We start from the raw sequence: 20,506 nt of genomic DNA, 5'->3' as shown, positions 1-20,506 counted from the left end.
TATTTGTAAACAAGATCAGAATTTAATTTTCGAGTACTACTGTAGCGATCCCTGTTACGACTATGTACAACTTATGTCCTTGATCCCCCCCCAAAAAAATACTGATCATAAAAATAATCAAATACATGTTAAGTAAAAATTTTGTTTAATATTTCCATATAAAAAGTCTCAACAGTCTCAAAACCGTAACGTAAGAGAACACGTTTTCCCTCCCCACCTGCCTCCTCCGTACTGTACATGTAATCTCCATGTATAGGCCTGTGTACACAATACTTGTACTACAAATACTGCTCTATCTAAAGGTCAAAGGTGAAGAAGGGGAAACATCAGAGGGGAGGGGGAGGGAGGAAAGAAGAGAAAAGGTCAGAGAGTCCACGCGATGTGCTTTAGTCCGGTTGGGTTTCGACATGCAGTTATATGAAGGAGTCCAAGCCGGGCCAGGCCGTTCCAGGAAAAATGCATTGCTCGTTGCTTCATAAAATAAATAATGAAAAATAAATAAATAAATAAAAATAAAAAATGTAAAAAAAAAAAGCTGCAAAAATTATAATAATACAAAAATTATAAAATAAATTATACATAGATTAAAAAAAAATTAAAAATAAAAATAACCTGTCTGTTTCCAAAAAGCTTGTGCAGAAACATCTATACACATTAAGACAAAAATATCAAAAAAGATCCTGAGTTTCTTCTTCAGTCCGTACAGAAGTTGACATCAGGCAGAGTTCTTCAAGTGGATTTTCACAATAAAAGCTTCTGAAAAAGTTTTATAGTGAAAGGGGTCCCAAAAAGTCATCAAAATAGGACATTATCAGCCGTAGAAAAGTTCCAAAGATGGTTGGGTTTTAGGTCCTTGTGTCTTCGAGGGCAAAAACTAAATTACAGTTAAATATTGTCAATTAAAAGCCCTATATCATGCATAACTATTTAATTATATAATGTCTGTCTTTCTATGTAATTTAAAAGATGATTTATTCAAAATATACAAATTTAACATCTAATATTTTGATGAAAAATTGTGACGTAATATATTTACGATCGATAAAATCTTTTTGAGCATATCGCCAGCCCTTAAAATCCGTGTATCATTCGTTCATTCATTTTTCAAAATAAAACCAAAAATAAGAAAATGAAAAAACAGCTCTTTTCTTCATTATTTGTCTCCAAAACCAAAATGCAAAAATGGATAAAGATTCGTTTCCTCAGTTTTTGACTTTGTTTTTAAATGAATGATGGAAAAAACGGATAACGGTCGTTTCCAGTTTTATCCAATTTTGACCCGTACGTATTAAACCAGGACTGAACTAGGACTAAAACAGAACTAAAACAGGACTAAACCAGGACTGATCCCAGGACTAAACAAGGAGGACTAAACCAGGATTGAACTAGGACTAAAACAGGACTAAAAGAGAACTAAACCAGGACTGATCCCAGGACTAAACCACGGGGACTAAATCAGGATTGAACTAGGACTAAAACAGGACTAAACCAGGACTGATCCTAGGAGGACTAAACCAGGACTGAACTAGGACTAAACCAGGACTGATCCCAGTACTGAACCAGGAGGACTAAACCAGGATTGAACTAGGACTGAGTGTCGGGAAGGGCCCAGAGGTGTGCCCACATAGACCATTGGGTGACCCACGGGGCTAAAACACAAAGTCGAAAAACTGAAAAAACGATCCGTTTTTCCATTTTGGTTGTGGAGACAAATAATGAAGAAAATAGTTGTTTTTTTATTTACTTATTTTTGGTTTTATTTTGAAAAACGAATGAACGAACGATACACGGATTCGTTAAGCTAAACTATGTGGAGTAACGGCAATTTGCGCACCAAAATGCTTAGAATGCTGAAAGTGCATGAACTGTAAAAAGACAGAGGAGCTTCATGGAATACCACAAGATGACCAGCAGGGGGCGACAAAACAACACAATATAGGGCCTTTAAATTGAACTTGTAGGCAGAGTCTTTATCCGAGGCAAAAAAAAAAAGTAGTTCCGTTCACTTGCGGCTATTGGTTTTGCAGTCCGACTATGACCACCTTCTGCCCCGATTTCCCATCATGCCTCGCTCTCCCCGCGCACTCCTCCTCTTCCTCGTCTTCGTCGTCTTCCCGTAGATCTCTTTCCGCTGTCCTGGATCCCTCGGCCGAGCGCCCCTCCTCCTCCCCCTCCTCCGCACTGTCCGGGGGGCTTATGAGTCCGTACAGGAAGGTGAAGAAAGCGTTCAACCAATCAGAGCCCTCCTCCTCCTCCACCTCTTCTAACCAATCCAGAGCCGGGGACTGGCCAGACGAAGCGCTGGCCAGGCCTACGCAGACGACAGGTGGGTGGGGTGTGGATGGAGTGATGGAGGGGAGGGACTCAAAGCAAACGGGGTGAGAGGAATGGAGGACAAGATGGAGAGAGGAGAGGAGGAGGAGGAGAGAGGGAAGAGAAGAGTAAGTGGAAGGTTTTAGAGAGGGGTTAGCTATAGACTTAGAGCAGTTAAAAAGGAGGACTACAATTCAGCTTACAGAACTATATTGCTGTTGTCTATACTGAACTACAGAAGCAAAATAAGCTGTATATATAAATGAATGAGGAGTGAACATGGGCGTGCTTCCGGCTCCATCGACTCTGGCTTCAATTCACTTTGAAAAAATGAGTCTCTACCTGATCCTGGTTTATTTATTTAACCATTTGATCCATAAATCAAGATATGAACATAGTAACAGACAAATCAGGTGCCTTCTTTCCATGAAGTCGATGCTGGTGTTAGTAACATGTTTGATCTAGGGGTAATAATGGACTCAGACTTGAACTTTAACAACCACTTCAAATCAATAACACCTGCAGCCTTTTACCATCTAAAAAACACAGTAAAAATCAAAGGTTTACTGTCTAAAGCAGACTGTCTCCTGTAGGTCAGACTACTGTAATGGTCTGCTCACTGGCCTCTCCAAATGAGCTGTGAGACTCTGCAGTACATCCAGAACGCTGCAGCTCGGGTCCTGACTCGATTTAGGAAGTACAAGCACATGCGTCCTGGGCTCAGGTCTCTGCACTGCCTCCTGTGGCTCAGAGAATAGACTTTAAAGCAGCTCTGCTTGTGTACAAGTCTCTCCGTGGCCGAGCACCAAAGTACATCTGTGACATGTTAGTGCCATATGAACCATCTCACACTCTGAGGAGCTCAGGGACCGGCCTCCTGCTGGTGCCCAGAGTCACGACTAAACACAAGGACTCAGCGTTTCAGACTCATGCAGAAAAAACCTGGAACAGTCTTCCTGAATATGTGAGACAGACCTCTAATTTAACTGTTTAAATCCAGGCTCAAAACAGTTTTGTTTAGCTGCATGACTGAAAGATAAATTTTTCATTCCCCACTCTTCTCTATAATTTATGTCTCTCTCTTTTTAATTTTATAATGATTATTTAGGTTTTGATTTGTTTTTATTGTGATTCTAAAGTATTTCTTATTCTGTAAAGCACTTTGAATTACTTTGTGTACGAATTGTACTGCACAAATAAACTTGCCTTGCCTTAATTGACAGCGCTGCTAAAGGAAAGGGGTATTACAAAGTTACTCGCGGTCAGAATTCCAAATATGGCACTCGACTCCAAATTTGCCCCTCCAGCCTTGATGAGTTTCATTTGACTGGAGCCAAACACTATGAGTGACGTCACACTACCTTAGTCCACTTCTTTATACAGTCGAGGACAAGGAAGTTGACAAGGATATGTTTGTTTGTGCCGTTAGTGGTTGTCATTACTTCCACAGTGATACTTCTGACAATATCGATCAGCCGAATGTTTAATTTGACAAACAGCGTTGTTGCCAGAAACAGTGAAAAAACAAATCAAAAACTAAATAACTATTAACTAGGAGCAGATTAGATTCAACAAGGACTTGGAGCTTGGAGTTGGTCCAAACATGGGCTGGTTGGTGTGACGGTCAAAACCTCCTCTTATTGGTCAGCCTCGGTCATGCTCTGAGTGAGTCGGCTTTGGTTTATTTAGGCAGGACAGACCGGTTTGTAATCATAGTCTCATTTCTGACCATCATCCCACACTCACTATCACAAACATACACTCGTTCACACCAGTCTACTTCAACATCAAAAGCAAGGTGGTTGAAGTTTGCAGTGGTCCGAACGAGATTCAAAAGGCCAATCTGGAGCAGCTTCTCAAAGTGCACAAGAAGCTCCTGCCTAAATTGTGCAACAGCTATAATTAAACAGCTAAAAATAAATGCCAACACCTTTATTTTGTTAAATGAAGGCTTAAAAATTGCCATAAAATTGCCTTTCTTATGTGTAAATTGTCCCTGCATTCTGGATGGAGTTTTTTTTTCCTCTATTCTGTATTTTGGTGCTTTTCTTCTCAAATTTTCCTCCACAAACTGCCACCTTAACGGACGTAAAACTATTAAAAATAAAAATTTGATACAGGTACTATCCAACCAAACCAAATAACAGTCAGAATTGGAAAAACATGAAAACCTGCAGTGGTGGAAGAAGTACTTAATTTTGTTACTTAAGTAAAAGTACAGATACTGGAGCAAAAAAATACTCCCGTAAAAGTAAAAATATCACCTGAAAAGAGTAAACAGTAAACATATTTTACGTATATTTTGAGATTTAATGAAGCTTCAGATGTTGCAATTTTGATGCAGATTTGTACATTTGAATCAATCTTTTGTCTAGTTAGTTTTCATTTGTATATTTTTGTTTGCTCAAATTACGAACATGAGCCTTTTCAGTAGATCTCAAACTATAATAAAAAATACTTTAACTTTTCAGTCCTGTTCAAAAATGTAGTGGAGGAGCAAGTACAGATACCTGCTCTCAAATGTTGTGAAGAAAAGTAAAAAGTTTCCACCTTAAAATGTACTTACAGACAGCTATTTATACTTAAAGGTGCACTGTGTAACTTTTCTGGTGGACGGTCTGCCATCTGCGCATCTCCATGGTGATCGTAATGCTTTCCACAGTATAGCGTTGAACAAATATCTCTTGTATTTATCCAATTGTGGGTGATTTTATTCCTTAAAACTACTACAAAAACATACATTAATAGTACAAGCGGGCCCACTTTTCCACAGATCTAACCTGGTGATGTAGCCTGCTTGTTTCCACGGAGATACTTAAATTAGATGCCGTACTACAGAACATTCAAGGGGTAGAAAAAAACCCCCAAAAAAACAACATCTACATGGACTCAAATTGGTTTAGGATCTTAAGTTACACAGAGCACTTTAACTGCAGTATGTTACGACTTTTACTTTGTTACGTTTCACTTAAGACTCGCTGGCTGCTTCAAAAGTAAAAACAAAACTTCCACTGACCTATATTAGTCACCGAGCCAAACCTACTGTTCAGGATGTCATCACTCAAACTGGTATCACAGAGGCCGAGTACACGCCCCACTTACGAACACACTGCAGTATTGTATCACACAGTGTACTTCACGTGTTGTCCCTTTGACCTATTCACAACAGTGCCGGTAGACTGAGACATGCAACAAAAATTGCGACTATGTACTGGGTCCAAAAACAAAAACTGTGCAAGTGAAGAAAGATCCGCACTGCAGTTCTTTGAAGCTGCCTTTTTTTTTTTTATTTCAACACCATCTAGGCTACGTTTATATGATGATGGTCTGAACAGAAGACACAAAAGTGGTGTCACGTCTTCACTTTTTATTCCGCGTTTAGACAAGTGTTTTCAGGAGGAAGTCTGCGTGCAAACGGTGGCGCAAAAGTGTGTGGAATTTGATTGGGTATGAATGACGGGAGGCTAGGAGGTGATGTATGTGACGTAAACGTGTACGCGACGTGAGCAGATCTGACCAGAGTTTTGCGTCTTGGGCAGTGTAGACAGGAACGCTATACGGCGGAGCGTATTCAGCTTTTCCACTCTGGAGGGTGGTTTCAGATTTTTGCATTTTTAGGCTCCAAAAACGCCGTCACCATCTAAACGAAAGGCACTTCCGATAAAATATTTTGTTGTTTTTTTACCGGCAAGTGTTCTTGTGTAAACAGACCCCTAGTCACCTGATCCACCATGTGATCAGTCCCAGTCAAAGAAAACATTTGATTACAACTGTTGAATGGAATCTTCATTTACAGTAAATACACATCTGATCGGTTGAGCCTTTGCTGCTGCACTGATATTACTAGTTCTGTATTCTAATGTTTACATAGTGGGTGTAATGTTTACCTGGTGGGTGTTATAGAGTGGGTGCTCTACACTATTATGCACTTTTAAAATACTATGCTGTTTGTATGATGCTTTAACGTAATTTTGTTGTTATTTTATATGACAATGACAATAAAGGAACTGAATCTTTAGTACAAAGCAAGTGTTCACTCTCAGCCAGAGTCCCCGGAGTGTATATCCAGAATGCCTCTGTTTTTAAAAACTCTTCAGAAGACTGTTTTTGTGACTCAAAATGTTGAAGCATCACTCCAGTCTGTTTTTGGGTGTGTGCCTACAATGATGCTTCTAAGTCTGCAGTGCTGATGCAAATATTAAAAACTTCTGTGTTTTTTTATTTGCATATAAATTGTAAATAGTGCACATACTTTTGGCTGTGGTAAACCAATGCACCACTTTAAAACAGAGTGAACACCTGTTTTGTACTAAAGATTCCATTCAATAATTGTAATCTAATTTTTATCTTTGATTGGGACTGATGACTTGGTTAGGTTAGGTTGCTTTATTCGTACCCGTAGTAAATTTGTTTTGCAGATTTGAGAGGTTGGTCCCACATGTCACATTTCATTTATCCACATTATATACAATAAACACGTATAAAAAACACAACTACAGAATAAAGTGTTATAGCACTCCAGTGCAGAATGGTTTGTTCTGTAAACAATTAAATAAATTCATCCATCACACTTGCCTAAAATCACAATAAATATTAAATATATTAAATTGGTGAGTAGGACTGAGCATCATTAATAAGTTATGGATTCGATACATAGGCCACGATACAATACATATCTCAATATAATGGACTTTTGGTTTGATACGATATATTTCAAATCGATTCAATACGGTTCAATAAAAAATAAAGGCTAAATCATGGCTGTGATCCTAAAAGTCTTTGTTAAACCACTTCTTGTGCAAAGTTGATATGAAACACAAACATTTTAATCACCAAAATAGTGAATATGCCAAATGTGTCACATAAATGATTTTCCTTTCACTAAACAAGCAACAAAACTGTAGCGCTGTAACAAAATAATTTTTTAAAATATACCAAAAAATACTCTTGTGATATATCGATACAGCAGTCTACAATATCGATACTGGATCATCACATTAAATTATACGATATATCGATATTTTGATATTTTCGCACACTCCTAATGGTGGGTAAGGCAAAGGGCTTGACCCGATATGTCACATTGTGGTGTCACTGAAATAAAAAAAATTGGGACTTTCAAAGAACTGCAGTGCGGATCTCTTTCTTCGTTTGCACATTTCACAACAGTGACCAGAGTTACCAGAGTCGGCCACTGATAATGACCACTGCTGACCATTGCACAGTCAGGATTTACGGTTAATTCCCTCTACAGTACAGTACAGACACAACACCGGGGGTTTCTATAGGCTGTGGTCGCGCTTTAGAATCTGTCATAATGTCACATGGATCTACGGGAGATTCACTGTTTTTGAAAGAAATAGCCAAACTAGTTGAACTTTATAATTCCTTGTGTGGGATGGGCTCAAATCTTAAAGTCTTAAAGTCCTTTCAGTTGATAACAATCACGAATAAAAGCACACACTTCCTGAAGCTATTGTGAGAAAATCTTTCACTTTTGTTTATTAATACTGGCAGAGAATGGGTTGAACTCTGTGCCAGTTTTTGTTCCATGTGGATAGGCCCGGCAATTACAGAGATATGAACCATAAACCAGATCAACAACAATCTGCAATCTGGCAGGCAAACCGCAAATTCCACCACTGAATTCTGACCTGGCTACAGCTCAGTTTAATTTTTCTTCTAGAAGGTAAACAAAAAAAAGTTTTGAAGGTATTCAGGAACAAGATTTGACAAAAAATAAAAAAATAAACGTGAGAAACAAGACCTTATGGACATGAATGGTTTTTCACTATATTCAGAAAAATAACAAACTTAAATTGAGCAAAAAATGTTCATCATAATATACAGTTTTTATACAACATGTGTATTTTATGCCTTTGCTTTGAACGAGATCAAACCGGAAACCTTTTGTCACAAAGCTGAGTGTTTACTAAAGCTGCAAGACGAATCAAAATCTTATCAAAATCGCAATTTGAATGGACACGATTAACAAAGTACCATCATTTCCTGTCATATTTTAGATGATATTTCTTTTCGTTGATATGTCTTTTTGTCAGTTCTTCTGGACGTGTTTAAAATGTCAACTTTGAACTGAATTTTTATATTATTAATAAGACATAAATTGCAAATCTAATCGAAATCCTTGTCAGAAAAAGAAAAAGTTTACCGATAATGTTTGATAATACACGTACATGAGCTTGTAAAACTTTTTGGATGTCCCTAGTTGATAAGATTACCTAATGCAAACGTTTAGAATTGAGTTTGATTGTCAGTCATGCAAAAGAAACCCAGACATTGTTGCATTGAAACCACACATGCTACAGAACAGTTATATAAGTAAATCAGGTGGGATGAACTTGCCTAGGAGGATTTTGGCATCTTCCACGTCAAAGTCACCATCTCCGTCTGTGTCGTAGGCCACCAGTTTACCTAGAAATGATTGGTTGAGACTTGATTTCAATATTTCATCACAAATTTAAATGAATTACATTATTATTAGCATGCAGGTCATTCAGTGTTGACAAAAGAAATCACCAAGCTTCGAGTACACGTGCCGGGTTCAAGGTACTTTGACTAGATTTGTCAAGAAATTTAAAGTTAATAATGAATAATTTTACTATTCGTGGTTGTATCTTATTCCCAGATGGGGCTAAGAGAAATTTTGTGTGCACAACAGCGCCGGGAAACCTCACTGTTTGCATCACTACTTCGTGTTCAGTTTTATCTTTGTGGGTTTTTTGCCGAGTCGTGCTAAAAATTAATAAATATTTCAAGATCAGGCAGTGAACAGGGAGCTGTGTGTGGATGTCACTGACAACTACAGATGTAACAATGAAAACTGAAATATTGTGATATCATATCATCAAAAGTCTCTTTACTAAATGCCTTTGGATACAACGGCACTTTAAAATACTGTCTGGAAAACATCCACTGTCAGAATCTCAGCTTTCATGCCTCACCATTACTCTACTGATAACGGTGAGGAGTGAAACATTTCAAAATAAAGTTAGCAGCATTGTTATTTTCAACATGTGGTAAACAGATTTGTGCTTTGTGAATAGACATGCTGTTTCAAGGGCCCATGTACACTTCTATACAAGTCTACATGACAAAGTTACTTATTTGTCACACCAGTTAATTCAAAAAGGAGACAACTTCAGCAAAAGGGTTACAGAAAAATTCACGAATAAAACAATACAAAAACACTCAAGGTATGTTTTTATGGCTGCTGCATTGTGTAACTTTTCTGGTGGAGGGTCCGTCAAATGCTTTTCTAAACGGAGATGTTATTGCGTCGTCTGGAATGTTTCACAGTGTCGTATTAAATCTTTTTTGTATCGTCATAGAGTCCAAACCAGACCAAGTTACAGGTCAGATCTGCAGAGGTGGGACCAAGTCATCGTCTTGCAACTCTCAAGTAAGTCTGACCTCAAGTGTAAGTCAAGTCCCAATCAAATACAGGCAAGTCCAAGTCGAGTCTCGAGTCACTGGCCCTTATGTCCAAGTGAAGTCCAAGTCGTCTGCTTTGAGCTTCAAGTCATTTCAAGTCAAAGTACCAGACATAGCTTAGATTTTTATCCAAGTTATATGAGTTTTAAGATAAATTGCACGTGTATATAAATACTCATATATAAATATACTATGACTTTATAAGAGTTGTAGAAATGCAATTTTTTTCTTTTTAAATGTCTTGAAAAGACCTTAGTGTGAATCATTACGGTCAGAATAGAAAGAAATCAGATTTAAAAGTGCTTCTCAAGTCACAGACCTCAAGTCCGAGTCAAGTCCCAAGTCACTGACCTGCAAGTCCCAGGTCTTAGTCCATTTTATCCATTTTAATTTTTTTAAGTCAAGTCTCAAGTCCTAAAAATAGCGACTCAAGTCTGACTCGAGTCCAAGTCACAACTTAAAAGACGCCACCTCTGCAGATCTGTGGAGAGGCGACCCTCCTCTTTTCTAGGTATTTTTGAGCTACAAAACTACCTGTAATTTAGTAAATGTAAGGTAGGACTGTTTAATGTCATACTGTGGAACATTCCAGACAGAGCAAAAACATATCCATAGAAACAAGGAGGTGATGGTCCCCCAACTAAAAAGTTACACAATGCACCTTTAAAAGGGCCTATATTGACAACTATTAAACATGTTATAATGCTGTTACCTCATCATAAACATAACTGGAGTTGTGTTTTGCTTTTTCACCATGTTTGAGAAATTCTAGATTATTGTGATGTTATGAACCGGTAGTTTTCATGTTCACAGCTCCTTTTACCTTTAGTTCAGCAAAGATTGGCAATTCCAGGTCTGAAATTATCCAAATGATTCTAGTGAAGGTGTATAGACTGTAAAAACACTATGGAGCACTTCCTGTATTACATGACAAGGTGGAACAGTGTGGAGAAGTGTTTTTTTTTTTATTTGAGAGAAGAACTCATCTTAAATCTGCAGGGCTTTTGTGTTAAACATGTGTGAATGAAACAAAACCCAACTCCAGGTCTGTTTGTGATGAGGAAACATTATAACATAAATCAGAAAACAGAGTAATATGGGCCCTTTAAAATTACACCATGAAACAGTCCATAGCGTAACATCTCCTTTGCTCCTCTGAGGTGTCTGAGATAGAGTCATAGTGAACACGGGAACGAGCTCACACATGAATCCACAAACCTTCAGAAAGAAAGAAGAGTCAGAGTGTAGGAAAGACTGAGGATGTGCACAGATATTATACACACATACTTTTAAAAGGTCCTTTATTATGCATCATTCTTTTTAATATACATATTAAAAGCTGTACTGCCTGTTTTTTTTTACTTTCCTAACATTCTAATTATTCACTGCTATGAGTTTGTAAGTGCTTAAGGTCAGGGCCATGTTTTTCCATCACAATAAAGCTAACGACAAGCCTTATTTCCAGGATTGTGGAGGATAAAAACACAGCACACAGAGGTCCCATTTTGCCTCCAAGAGCTGCTTTTATAAACTGAACAAATTGAATTTCATGAAAATTGTTACAGCCACTTTAAAATCGCATAAAGTACATAATTGTCTGGTCTATATAATGTTCAAAAACTTACCTGGAGTTGTGTTTTGTTTTATTCACACACATTAATACACACAAACCCTGCATATTCAGGCTGAGTTTTTCTCTCAAACAGAAAAAAAAGGCAGCTGTTAATTTGAGAACTACCACCACATGACATCACAAGGTGGAACAGAGCATTTTAAATAAGACTAATAATGCGGGTTTACTCAAACATGTGTGAATGGCACAAAACAACTCTGGGTATTTTTTTGAGAGGTAACGACATTATAACATGGCTTAAAGCTCACAAGAATGTAGGACGTTTAAGACTTTATTTATTTATTTATTTAGCACGTGTAACATAACAATAAAAAACACTCTAGTCTAGTTAAAAAAGTAGGTGTCAGAAGAGGCAAAAAACCCCAAAGCGCTTATATTAAAGCCTCCACCTTATGAATACATTAAAAATTTAACATTATCGCTGTGCATTAAAAAAATTATTGGCTTGGCCCAGATATCATGTAAAGTACTAATAGAGATAGACAAATATATTGAACGGCTGATATATGGGCAGGTATTTTGGCCTTTTTAGCGAATGGGCTCTTGGCTTTAAAGCTCCAGGACAGGCTGATACATGGGAACAACACAGTCCCCTCGAGGTTTGCGATAAAACAGGGCTGGTGACGTCTCAAATTCATCTTAGTGAAGAGAATTTGATCCAAGTGTCTTAAAGTGTGTTTGTAACACACACTGTCAGGACTGCCAACTAATGACACCATCATGGCCAGATATGTCACCATGTTTAACCAAATATTTTATTTTTTTTTATATTGAGGGGTTGTTGGTTTAACTCTTTAACTCTTGACTTCGAACTTGAAATGAATAGTATGAATAGTGAGTGTGGTTTTATGTATTTTGTGTGATTGTTGCTGTACTTTTCCCTGTCCTGTAGATGATTTCACATCAATCTGCCGAGGAACTGAAGAGGGAAATGAGCCACACTGGCTATAATCTTTACATATTTACAATTTCTTTACATTTGTTCATTAATATGTGCTGTCCCTTTACAAATAAATAAATAAGAAATAAGGTGATTACAAGGATTACAAGGACTCAAACTGCAATGACCAAACCTCTGGATTGTTTTGCTGAAGGAAGAACATTGTTACCAAAATCTCAAAACATGAATTTAAAAGGACTCATATTACGCTGTCCTCTGATCTGTGTTATAATGGGGCTCATCAAAAATACCTCTGGAGTTGTGTTTTGTTTCATTCACACATGTTTACCGTGCATATAGAGTTCTTAATCAGTGTATCATTCGTTCATTTGTTTTTCAATATAAAATCAAAAATAAGAAAATGAAAAAAACAATTATTTTCTTCATTATTTGTCTCCAAAACCAAATGAAAAAAACAGATAACGATTCTTTTTTTCAGTTTATTGATTTTATGTTTAAATGAATAATGGAAAAGGACTAAACCGTTTGGTCTGGTCCCAGTCTCAGTCCTGGTCACAGTCCTGGTCTCAGTCCTGGTCACAGTCCTGGTCAGGTCCCGGTCTGGTTCCGGTCTCAGTCCCAGTCTCAGTCCTGGTCACAGTCCTGGTCTCAGTCCTGGTCACAGTCCTGGTCAGGTCCCGGTCTGGTTCCGGTCACAGTCCTGGTCACAGTCCTGGTCACAGTCCTGAGTCCCGGTCACAGTCCTGGTCACAGTCCTGGTCACAGTCCTGATCTCATCCCGGTCTCAGTCCTGGTCACAGTCCTGATCTCGTCCCGGTCTCAGTCCTGGTCACAGTCCTGGTCACAGTCCTAGTCAGGTCCCGGTCTGGTCCCGGTCTCAGTCCTGGTCACAGTCCCGGTCTCGTCCCGGTCCTGTTCACGGTATAAGTCCTGGTCTCAGTCCCGGTCTGGTCCCGGATCTGGTTTAGTCCTAGTTTAGTCCTGGTTTAGTCCTGGTTCAGTCCATATGCGGCGCAAAAATCCGGCATCACAGTTTAAGTCAAACGGCCCTTATCCGTTTTTTCCATTATTCATTTAAACACAAAATCGAAAACTGCAAAAAGTAATCATTATCAGTTTTTTTCATTTTGGTTTTGGAGACAAATAATGAAGAAAATAGTTGTTTTTTCTTTTTTTTTTTTTTTTTTGTTTTATATTGAAAAATGAATGAACAAATGATACATGGATTGTTCTTCTCTAGAAAGTCTCCACTGTTTTAAACTCCAAACACTTTCACTAGAATCATCTGGATAATTTCAGAGCTAGAATTCTAATCTGTACTAAAAAAAGGTAAAAGCTCGCTGGCCGTTAACTTGAAAACCAGCACTGCATGACATCACAAGGTGGAACAGACTAATAATAAAGGATTACTCAATAGGAATGAAACAAAACACAACTCCAGGTCTGTTTTTGATGAGATAACATCATTATAACACGGCTTAACGCTCACAAGAGTCAATTTTGCGTAATATAGGACCTTGAAGAACACAGTTTGCAAACACAGAAGACCATCCCCATTTCTAAATAAAACACACAAAAGTTAATTAGTACGAGAGTGTATGTTTACCTTGCAAGGCCTCAGACAGGTTAATTTGAATGCCCTTAGCCTTGTCTGCATGCAAAAAAATAATAAGAGGAATTACAAGATCACCCAGAGAAATAACAATTCATACTTCGCACATAAAGACAACGATCATTAGTCACATGCGAGTAATTAGAACATGCTTCATTCAAATGTGGCACCAGAGATGTTTATCTTGTGTAAGGCGGAGGGACACGGTGCGATGGCGTTTTGTGCGAGGAGACTCTTTGCATGTTTTTTGCATCAGTCAGTGAGCAGGCAGCAGATGTTGTCATGGTAAAAATAATGGTAAGAAAAGGTTTGCATAAATATGGAAATACAGTGTTTGTTTGAATGGAGCAGTGTGTTGCGCTTTCAGTAAACTTATATATTTACAATTCTTTCAAAATAATTCCATTTCTTATCATTTCTATTGAGAAATTATAAGCGACTGTAATGATTTGGTCGTTTTTAGGTCCATAATTTCCTCCACACGTAACTAAATCTCCTGCATAAAACTGCAAACCCTGGAGTTTTGATGTGTACAAACACGTTCTGAACTGTGTCACTTCATATTCCAGTCTTTTTGTTAATTCTTCCGGATAGAGGAGTTCAAAATGTGAACTTTGAACAAAGTGCGCTTATTAAAACCTAAATTGCAAAACTAGCAATGCATGTCAGAACAAAACAAACAAAAAAATAAAAACATTCTTGGATATTTTTTTTCAAATGGTGCAGCCTTAGTCATCAATATGAGTATTAAATGTGCACTGTGTAACTTTTCGGGTTGGTTTCTATGGATATCGCCTGCTTCTTTCTATGGATATGTCATTGCTGTGCGTAAAATGTTCCACGATATGACATTAAATAGATCTACTTTACATTTATTCAATTACAGGTGGTTTTATAGCTCAAAAATACCTAGAAAAACAACATTCTGACTGTGAGCGGGGTCATCTCTCCACAGATCTGACCTGTAACTTGGTCTGCTTTGGTTTCCATGAAGATAAAAAGGTTTAATGCCATACTGTGAAACATTCCAGACAAAGCAATAACATCAATAAAGCTTTTGATGGACCCTCCACCAGAAAAGTTACACAATGCACCGTTAGGTTTTTGTTGCCTATGCCCTGCCCACCCCAGCACTATGGCAACAGAGTCTCCCAATACACTACACATAAACATAGAACATCATTAAGTGTGGATTAGTTGCATTAAAATGTTTACTGAGGCCTGGGTCAAATAGTAAGATTAAGATCTATACATTGGGTTTCATCTTCCTGTTTATCTGAAAACCATGGATACATATAATACCGGTCAAATGTTTTAGAACACCACACTTTTTCTAGTTTTTTTTTTGTTTATTGTTGACTAAAACGTATTCTAAACTTTTGATTCATGAAAGTAATCTCCTTTGGCAGATATAACAGGTGAACACATTTGTGGCATTCTTTTTAAATCTGTGTATCATTTGTTCATTCTTTTTTTTTTTTTTTTGTCTCAGTCTGGTCCCGGTCTCAGTCCCGGTCTGGTCCTTTTCCCAGTCTCAGGCCCGGTCTCAGTCCCGGTCTGGTCTTGGTCCTGTTCCCAGTCTCAGTCCCGGCCTCAGTCTCGGCCTCAGTCCCGGCCTCAGTCCCGGCCTCAGTCGACCTCAGTTCTGGTCTGGTCCCTGCCTCAGTCCCTGTCTGGTCTCAGTCTCAGTCTCGGTCTCAGTCTGGTCCCGGTCTCAGTCCTGGTCCTGTTCCCGGTCTCAGTCCTGGTCTCAGTTCTGATCTGGTCCCGGTCTCACTCCCGGTCTGGTCCTGGTCCTGTTCCCGGCCTCAGTCCCGGTCTGGTCCTGGTCCTGTTCCCGGCCTCAGTCCCGGCCTCAGTCCCGGCCTCAGTCCCGGCCTCAGTCCCGGCCTCAGTCCCGGCCTCAGTCCCGGCCTCAGTCCTGGTCTGGTCCCAGCCTCAGTCCGGGACCAGGACCGGGACTGGCAAAAGTCCGGCATCGCAGTTTACACGGAAACGTGGAAAGTTGTTTTTTAGTTTTCTTATTTTTGGTTTTATATTGAAAATCGAATGAATGAATGATACACAGATTTTTTTTTAAATAGAAATCAAATATTCTTCAGAAAGTTCTTCCCAAGTCTGTTGCAGAAATTCCCATAAATGTGTGGCACTTGTAGGTTGCTTGACTTATATAGGTCTTTTTATATTCTGCACAAATTCTGGACAAAACTAGAGAAAACTGGAATATTAAGTGTTTAATTTTGATCCCATGATGAAGCATTGAAGACCTCTTTTCTACTTTATCTTTACAGTTCAGTGAAATAAAAAGTATATTTTATAAGGCTTTAAAACACATTGATCACAGCTAAATGATTATTGAGATGGTTGTCAACTAAATTAGTAACTAAATAATCATTTCTGGACTATACACTTGCTCTAAAACATGACATGTGCCAGGAGAACAGGTTTTTATGACTGAGGGAAAGAAGAAAGCACTTAAAAATGTCAAATAAATCAAAGAAAACATTCAGATATTGTGTTTTTGTGTCTCATATTCACAATTTATACAACTAATCAACTAATTGAAAGAATAATCACTAGATTTATTGATTTACAAAATAATCGTTAGTTGTAGCCTCACTGTTTTATGTGTAGATTGGATTGTGTTTGGGTATTTAGGAGGAAGCAAACATATTAAAAACAAACCAGTTCAAAAAAGTATCTGCGCTGTATTACACTGATAAAAGAGGAAAGCTGTCGGGAGTTTGGGATGTGGATGGGTTAAACCGTGTCAGGTGAAGCGGCATTAGCACAGAGCATGTAAGCATCGTGGACTCACCCAGGACCCCCTGATAGTCCACCAGGTCGAAGTAGACCACGGCCACGGAGGTCCAGACGCCGAGCAGAGCCAGCACGATGAACCAGGTGAAGAAGCTCCCGCCCCCAGAGCTAGACTCCGCCTTCTTTCCATTCCTATTGGCCACCGCTGGTTTGGCGCCGTCTGCAAAACAAAACAAAATGTGAGTTTATTTTTAAATCATGACGTTGGAGTCAAGAAATCACAGGGTTCCCCATGATTCAGTGTGCTACACGGAATCCGATATTATCACAATATGGCGATACATGCGATACTCGATATATTGCACATGGTAGTTTGTGATACGTTTTTAGGAACCAAATACATTTTAACAACAATATTTGTTTGTTAAACCACTACTTATGCAAATTAATATGACATAATAAATGTATATTATAATACATTTTAATAACCAAAACAGTGAATATGTTAAGTGCATTGCACAAACTAGTTTCCTTCCACTAAATAAGCAACAAAATTGTAGTACAGTCACTAGAGATGCAACAATAACAGAAATATTGTGATATTGTATAGTCAAAGTTCTCACAATAATATCCTGGACCATCACAATATATCAAATTACAAGTGTCTTTGCTTAAATTAAGAGTTATGGTGCAGTAATAGCTAAAAAGAGACAGAGAGAACTACATAGATCATGATCCTTTGCTCCATTTCAGTGCAGACTACAAGAAGAAATAACAGTTCTAAGTCTTAGTTCTTTAAAAATTCTTTAAAAGTTCTTTATTAAATCTTGTCAAGGCATTTTAAGAGGAATAAGAAAAATTTGGATATTGTTACATCCCTAATCGTGAGACTCCCCACCATATCACGAGCTTTCCCACGACATTGCAATAAATATCGTACAGTGAGGTTCATACTGCGACGATATCGTATCGTGAGACCTGGATATCGTTACACCCCTAACAGTCACACAAAAAATGCTAAAAGATACAAAAAAAAAAAACAATCTTGATGATATATTGATTCAACAGCCCACAATAACAATACTGTATTACCAAATTACTATCACGATATACCAATATTTTTACACATCCCTAATTTGGAATCAACTGATTGAGCAAACATTTTTTGGAAGCGGTAATTAGAGGTGGGTAATTAGAGGAGTAATATGGTTGTTTAGATGAAATGCTGCAAAATAAAATAAGATAAAATTAAATGTTACAATGCTATGATGTGCAGTTTTAAGGGAAAGTGTAATTAAAACTACACACAGGCTTAGGGACTGTGCAATTATTAATAGAATACAAGATGACGAAGGGCTTGCCTGTAAAGAGTGACTTAAACGTTCTGTTGGTGTGTCACTCGTGGTCATACATTTTTATTTATGTTCTACAGTGGATGTTTGTATGGTGCTTTTGTTGTCCTGTCTTTGTGATAAAGCATGTGATCCCCTGCCCCAAGACAAATTTCTCCCATGGGAAACAATAAAGGAAATATTTTGATCTTATTTTATCTTCTACTTTTTGTGGTTAGTTTTACAAGTCAGATTTCTGCAACGCTTAAGCCCCAACCAAGACATTGACAAGGAACATTTTAGCACAGTTCTGCTCAAAAGTAAAAACATCTCGTGGTTCATTATCCTGAGAGCAAAAGATACACTATAACTAAAATGGAAAAACTCATTCTTCATTAAACATGACAGATCCACACTGTTCTATGCACTGTTACACTGTCACTGCTGCTGCACTCACTTGTATCTGTATCTGACCTTGGCATTTGTCTTTGTGTTGTATAAAAGTCCAGTCCAACACAAAGTAGTGTTGTCAAAGCTTTAAAAAGTATCTTCAGAACAAGTATAAGAGCACACAGACTCGTATACGCCCATGGACCACTATGGAACCAACCTGGATCACTGAGAGATTACATAGATATAAGACCACATGGGAATAGAAAAGAAAGTTCTATGATCAGCTCTGGTAAGGCACAACTTTGAAGTGAAAACCAAGCTCACTGAGAGAAGGACAAGGGTTTTCAGCGCTGTCAACAAAGCAAAGGGTGGATACTTTGCAGGATCTGAATCTGGAACATTTAACCTTTAATTCCACACATCTTGCTTCATATTGATGCTCTGCCACTGACATCACATTTGGGTTGTTTTTTATGTATCTGTATCAATGGCGGGCTGTGCATTTCACACCTAGGCCTTCAATGGTAGCACGGAGAAGAAGTGAGAAGCGGGGTCTACGTGGGGATTCCATGTGAAGACCGTACTTCATGTGGTTCAGAGGGACGTCATCAAGGAGGGGACCATTTCTTGTGCAAGGTTCATATGAATTTCAATCATCAAAACAGTGAAAATATCAAATGTGTCGCATAAACAAGTTTCCTTCCTCTAAACAAGCAACAAAATTGTAGCGCTGTTTAGTCAAATATACCAAAAAATACTCTTGGCGATATATCAATACAGCAGCTCATGATATCAATACTGTATCAACAATACGATATATCGATATTTTGATATATTTGCACACCCCTACTAGTGAGGAGTCGAAACCGTCAGGTATGAAAACAAACTCTTGGTCTGAAAAAAATAACCTAATAACATATATATCATTTAACATTATTTGAGAGTTTAAGAGCAAAAATCAGCTCACTTGTTTCAGTTTTTTATGGTCAGATTGTCTTAAAATAAAGCTCAAATTCAAGTCTAACAAAGCTTCAGACAGAACATGCCTACAGTTAGCATCACACTCCAAGGGAATGTTGTTAAAGCACTCTACCCGTGTAATGACCTTCCTACATCTTGAATAAAAAGTAGCTACTGTATACAAGACAAAAATACACAACGTTTTGTATCATCGCTGTTAATCTTTTGGAGGACAGTGATAAAACAGGACAAGACATGGTGCGTCCAAACAAAAGAGAGGGAGCTATTCTGGTCCAGTGTCTATTTCCACATGGTGTGAAGAACAGAGGAGGAGAGAAAACAGGTGTGGAGGAGGACGAGAGGAGACGGAGGACGAGATCGCGTTACTGTCCGAGTGTGAACCTGTCAGCAGCAGATGTGTCAGGATTAGGCTAAATGTTCAGACATAATTGGCTCAGATAATATTAAAAATCATGAAACTGAATATTTTGAGATGAATACTAACACCACTAATTAGTATCTTAAAATATCTTAAAATGTCCGTTGCTTCTCCATTACTTAGGGCTGGATAAAAGAAAATTTGCTATTATTTAATTTGTTTATATTTTCGTTAAAGGTGCATTGTGTAGCTTTTCTGTTGGAGGGTCTGTCATCTGATTTTTTTTTTTTATTTTAATGCCTGAAATGTTCCACAGTAGCATTAAATGTATCTATCTTCAGTCACAGATGTTTTTCTTGCTTTAAAAAAACGTGAACAGGGTCACCTCTCCACAGATCTGTCAGCTTGGTGGTGTCATATTTTTGTCTGCATGGAGATAAAATAGGTTTAATGCAATAATGTGGAGCATTCTGGACATAGAGACGAGGAAAAGAAAAATTACACCATGCATCTTTATGTAAGGTTTCGTTCAAATTGAGTTACTAGTTTACAATAGGGATAGGGCTGGGTATCATTAAGAAGTTGCCTCGATACATAGGCTGATACATAGGCCACAATATCATACATATCTCATTGCAATGCACTTTTAACTCGATGTGATATATTTCAAATCGATTCGATACAATTCATTAAAAACAAAAGGCTAAATCATGGCTGAGATTAGGGGTGTGCAAAAATGTCGAAATATCATATTATACTGTGATGATATAGT

General features: G+C 38.1%; 1 protein-coding gene across 4 annotated transcripts in view; it reads right to left on the bottom strand.

The window, feature by feature from the left end:
- Positions 1-20,506, bottom strand: part of asph (aspartate beta-hydroxylase) — a 65,621-nt gene that overhangs the window by 19,730 nt on the left and 25,385 nt on the right. For 3 of the 4 annotated variants that reach the window (XM_020919883.2, XM_055151917.1, XM_055151915.1), the window contains exons 2-4: positions 16,730-16,891; positions 13,906-13,950; positions 8,677-8,745 (exon numbers count right to left, since the gene is read on the bottom strand). In XM_020919883.2, coding sequence (XP_020775542.2) covers positions 8,677-8,745; positions 13,906-13,950; positions 16,730-16,891 — 276 coding nt within the window. The remainder of the gene's footprint in view (positions 1-8,676; positions 8,746-13,905; positions 13,951-16,729; positions 16,892-20,506) is intronic. The other variant, XM_055151916.1, reaches the window with a different exon arrangement.

Source organism: Boleophthalmus pectinirostris, unplaced genomic scaffold (assembly GCF_026225935.1).
Source record: "Boleophthalmus pectinirostris isolate CB_2022bp ecotype Guang Dong unplaced genomic scaffold, ASM2622593v1 HiC_scaffold_16, whole genome shotgun sequence".
In the NCBI taxonomy this organism is placed as follows: Eukaryota; Metazoa; Chordata; class Actinopteri; order Gobiiformes; family Gobiidae; genus Boleophthalmus; species Boleophthalmus pectinirostris.
The sequence above is the reverse complement of the archived record's forward strand: the minus strand, read 5'-3'. Positions and strand labels throughout refer to the sequence as shown.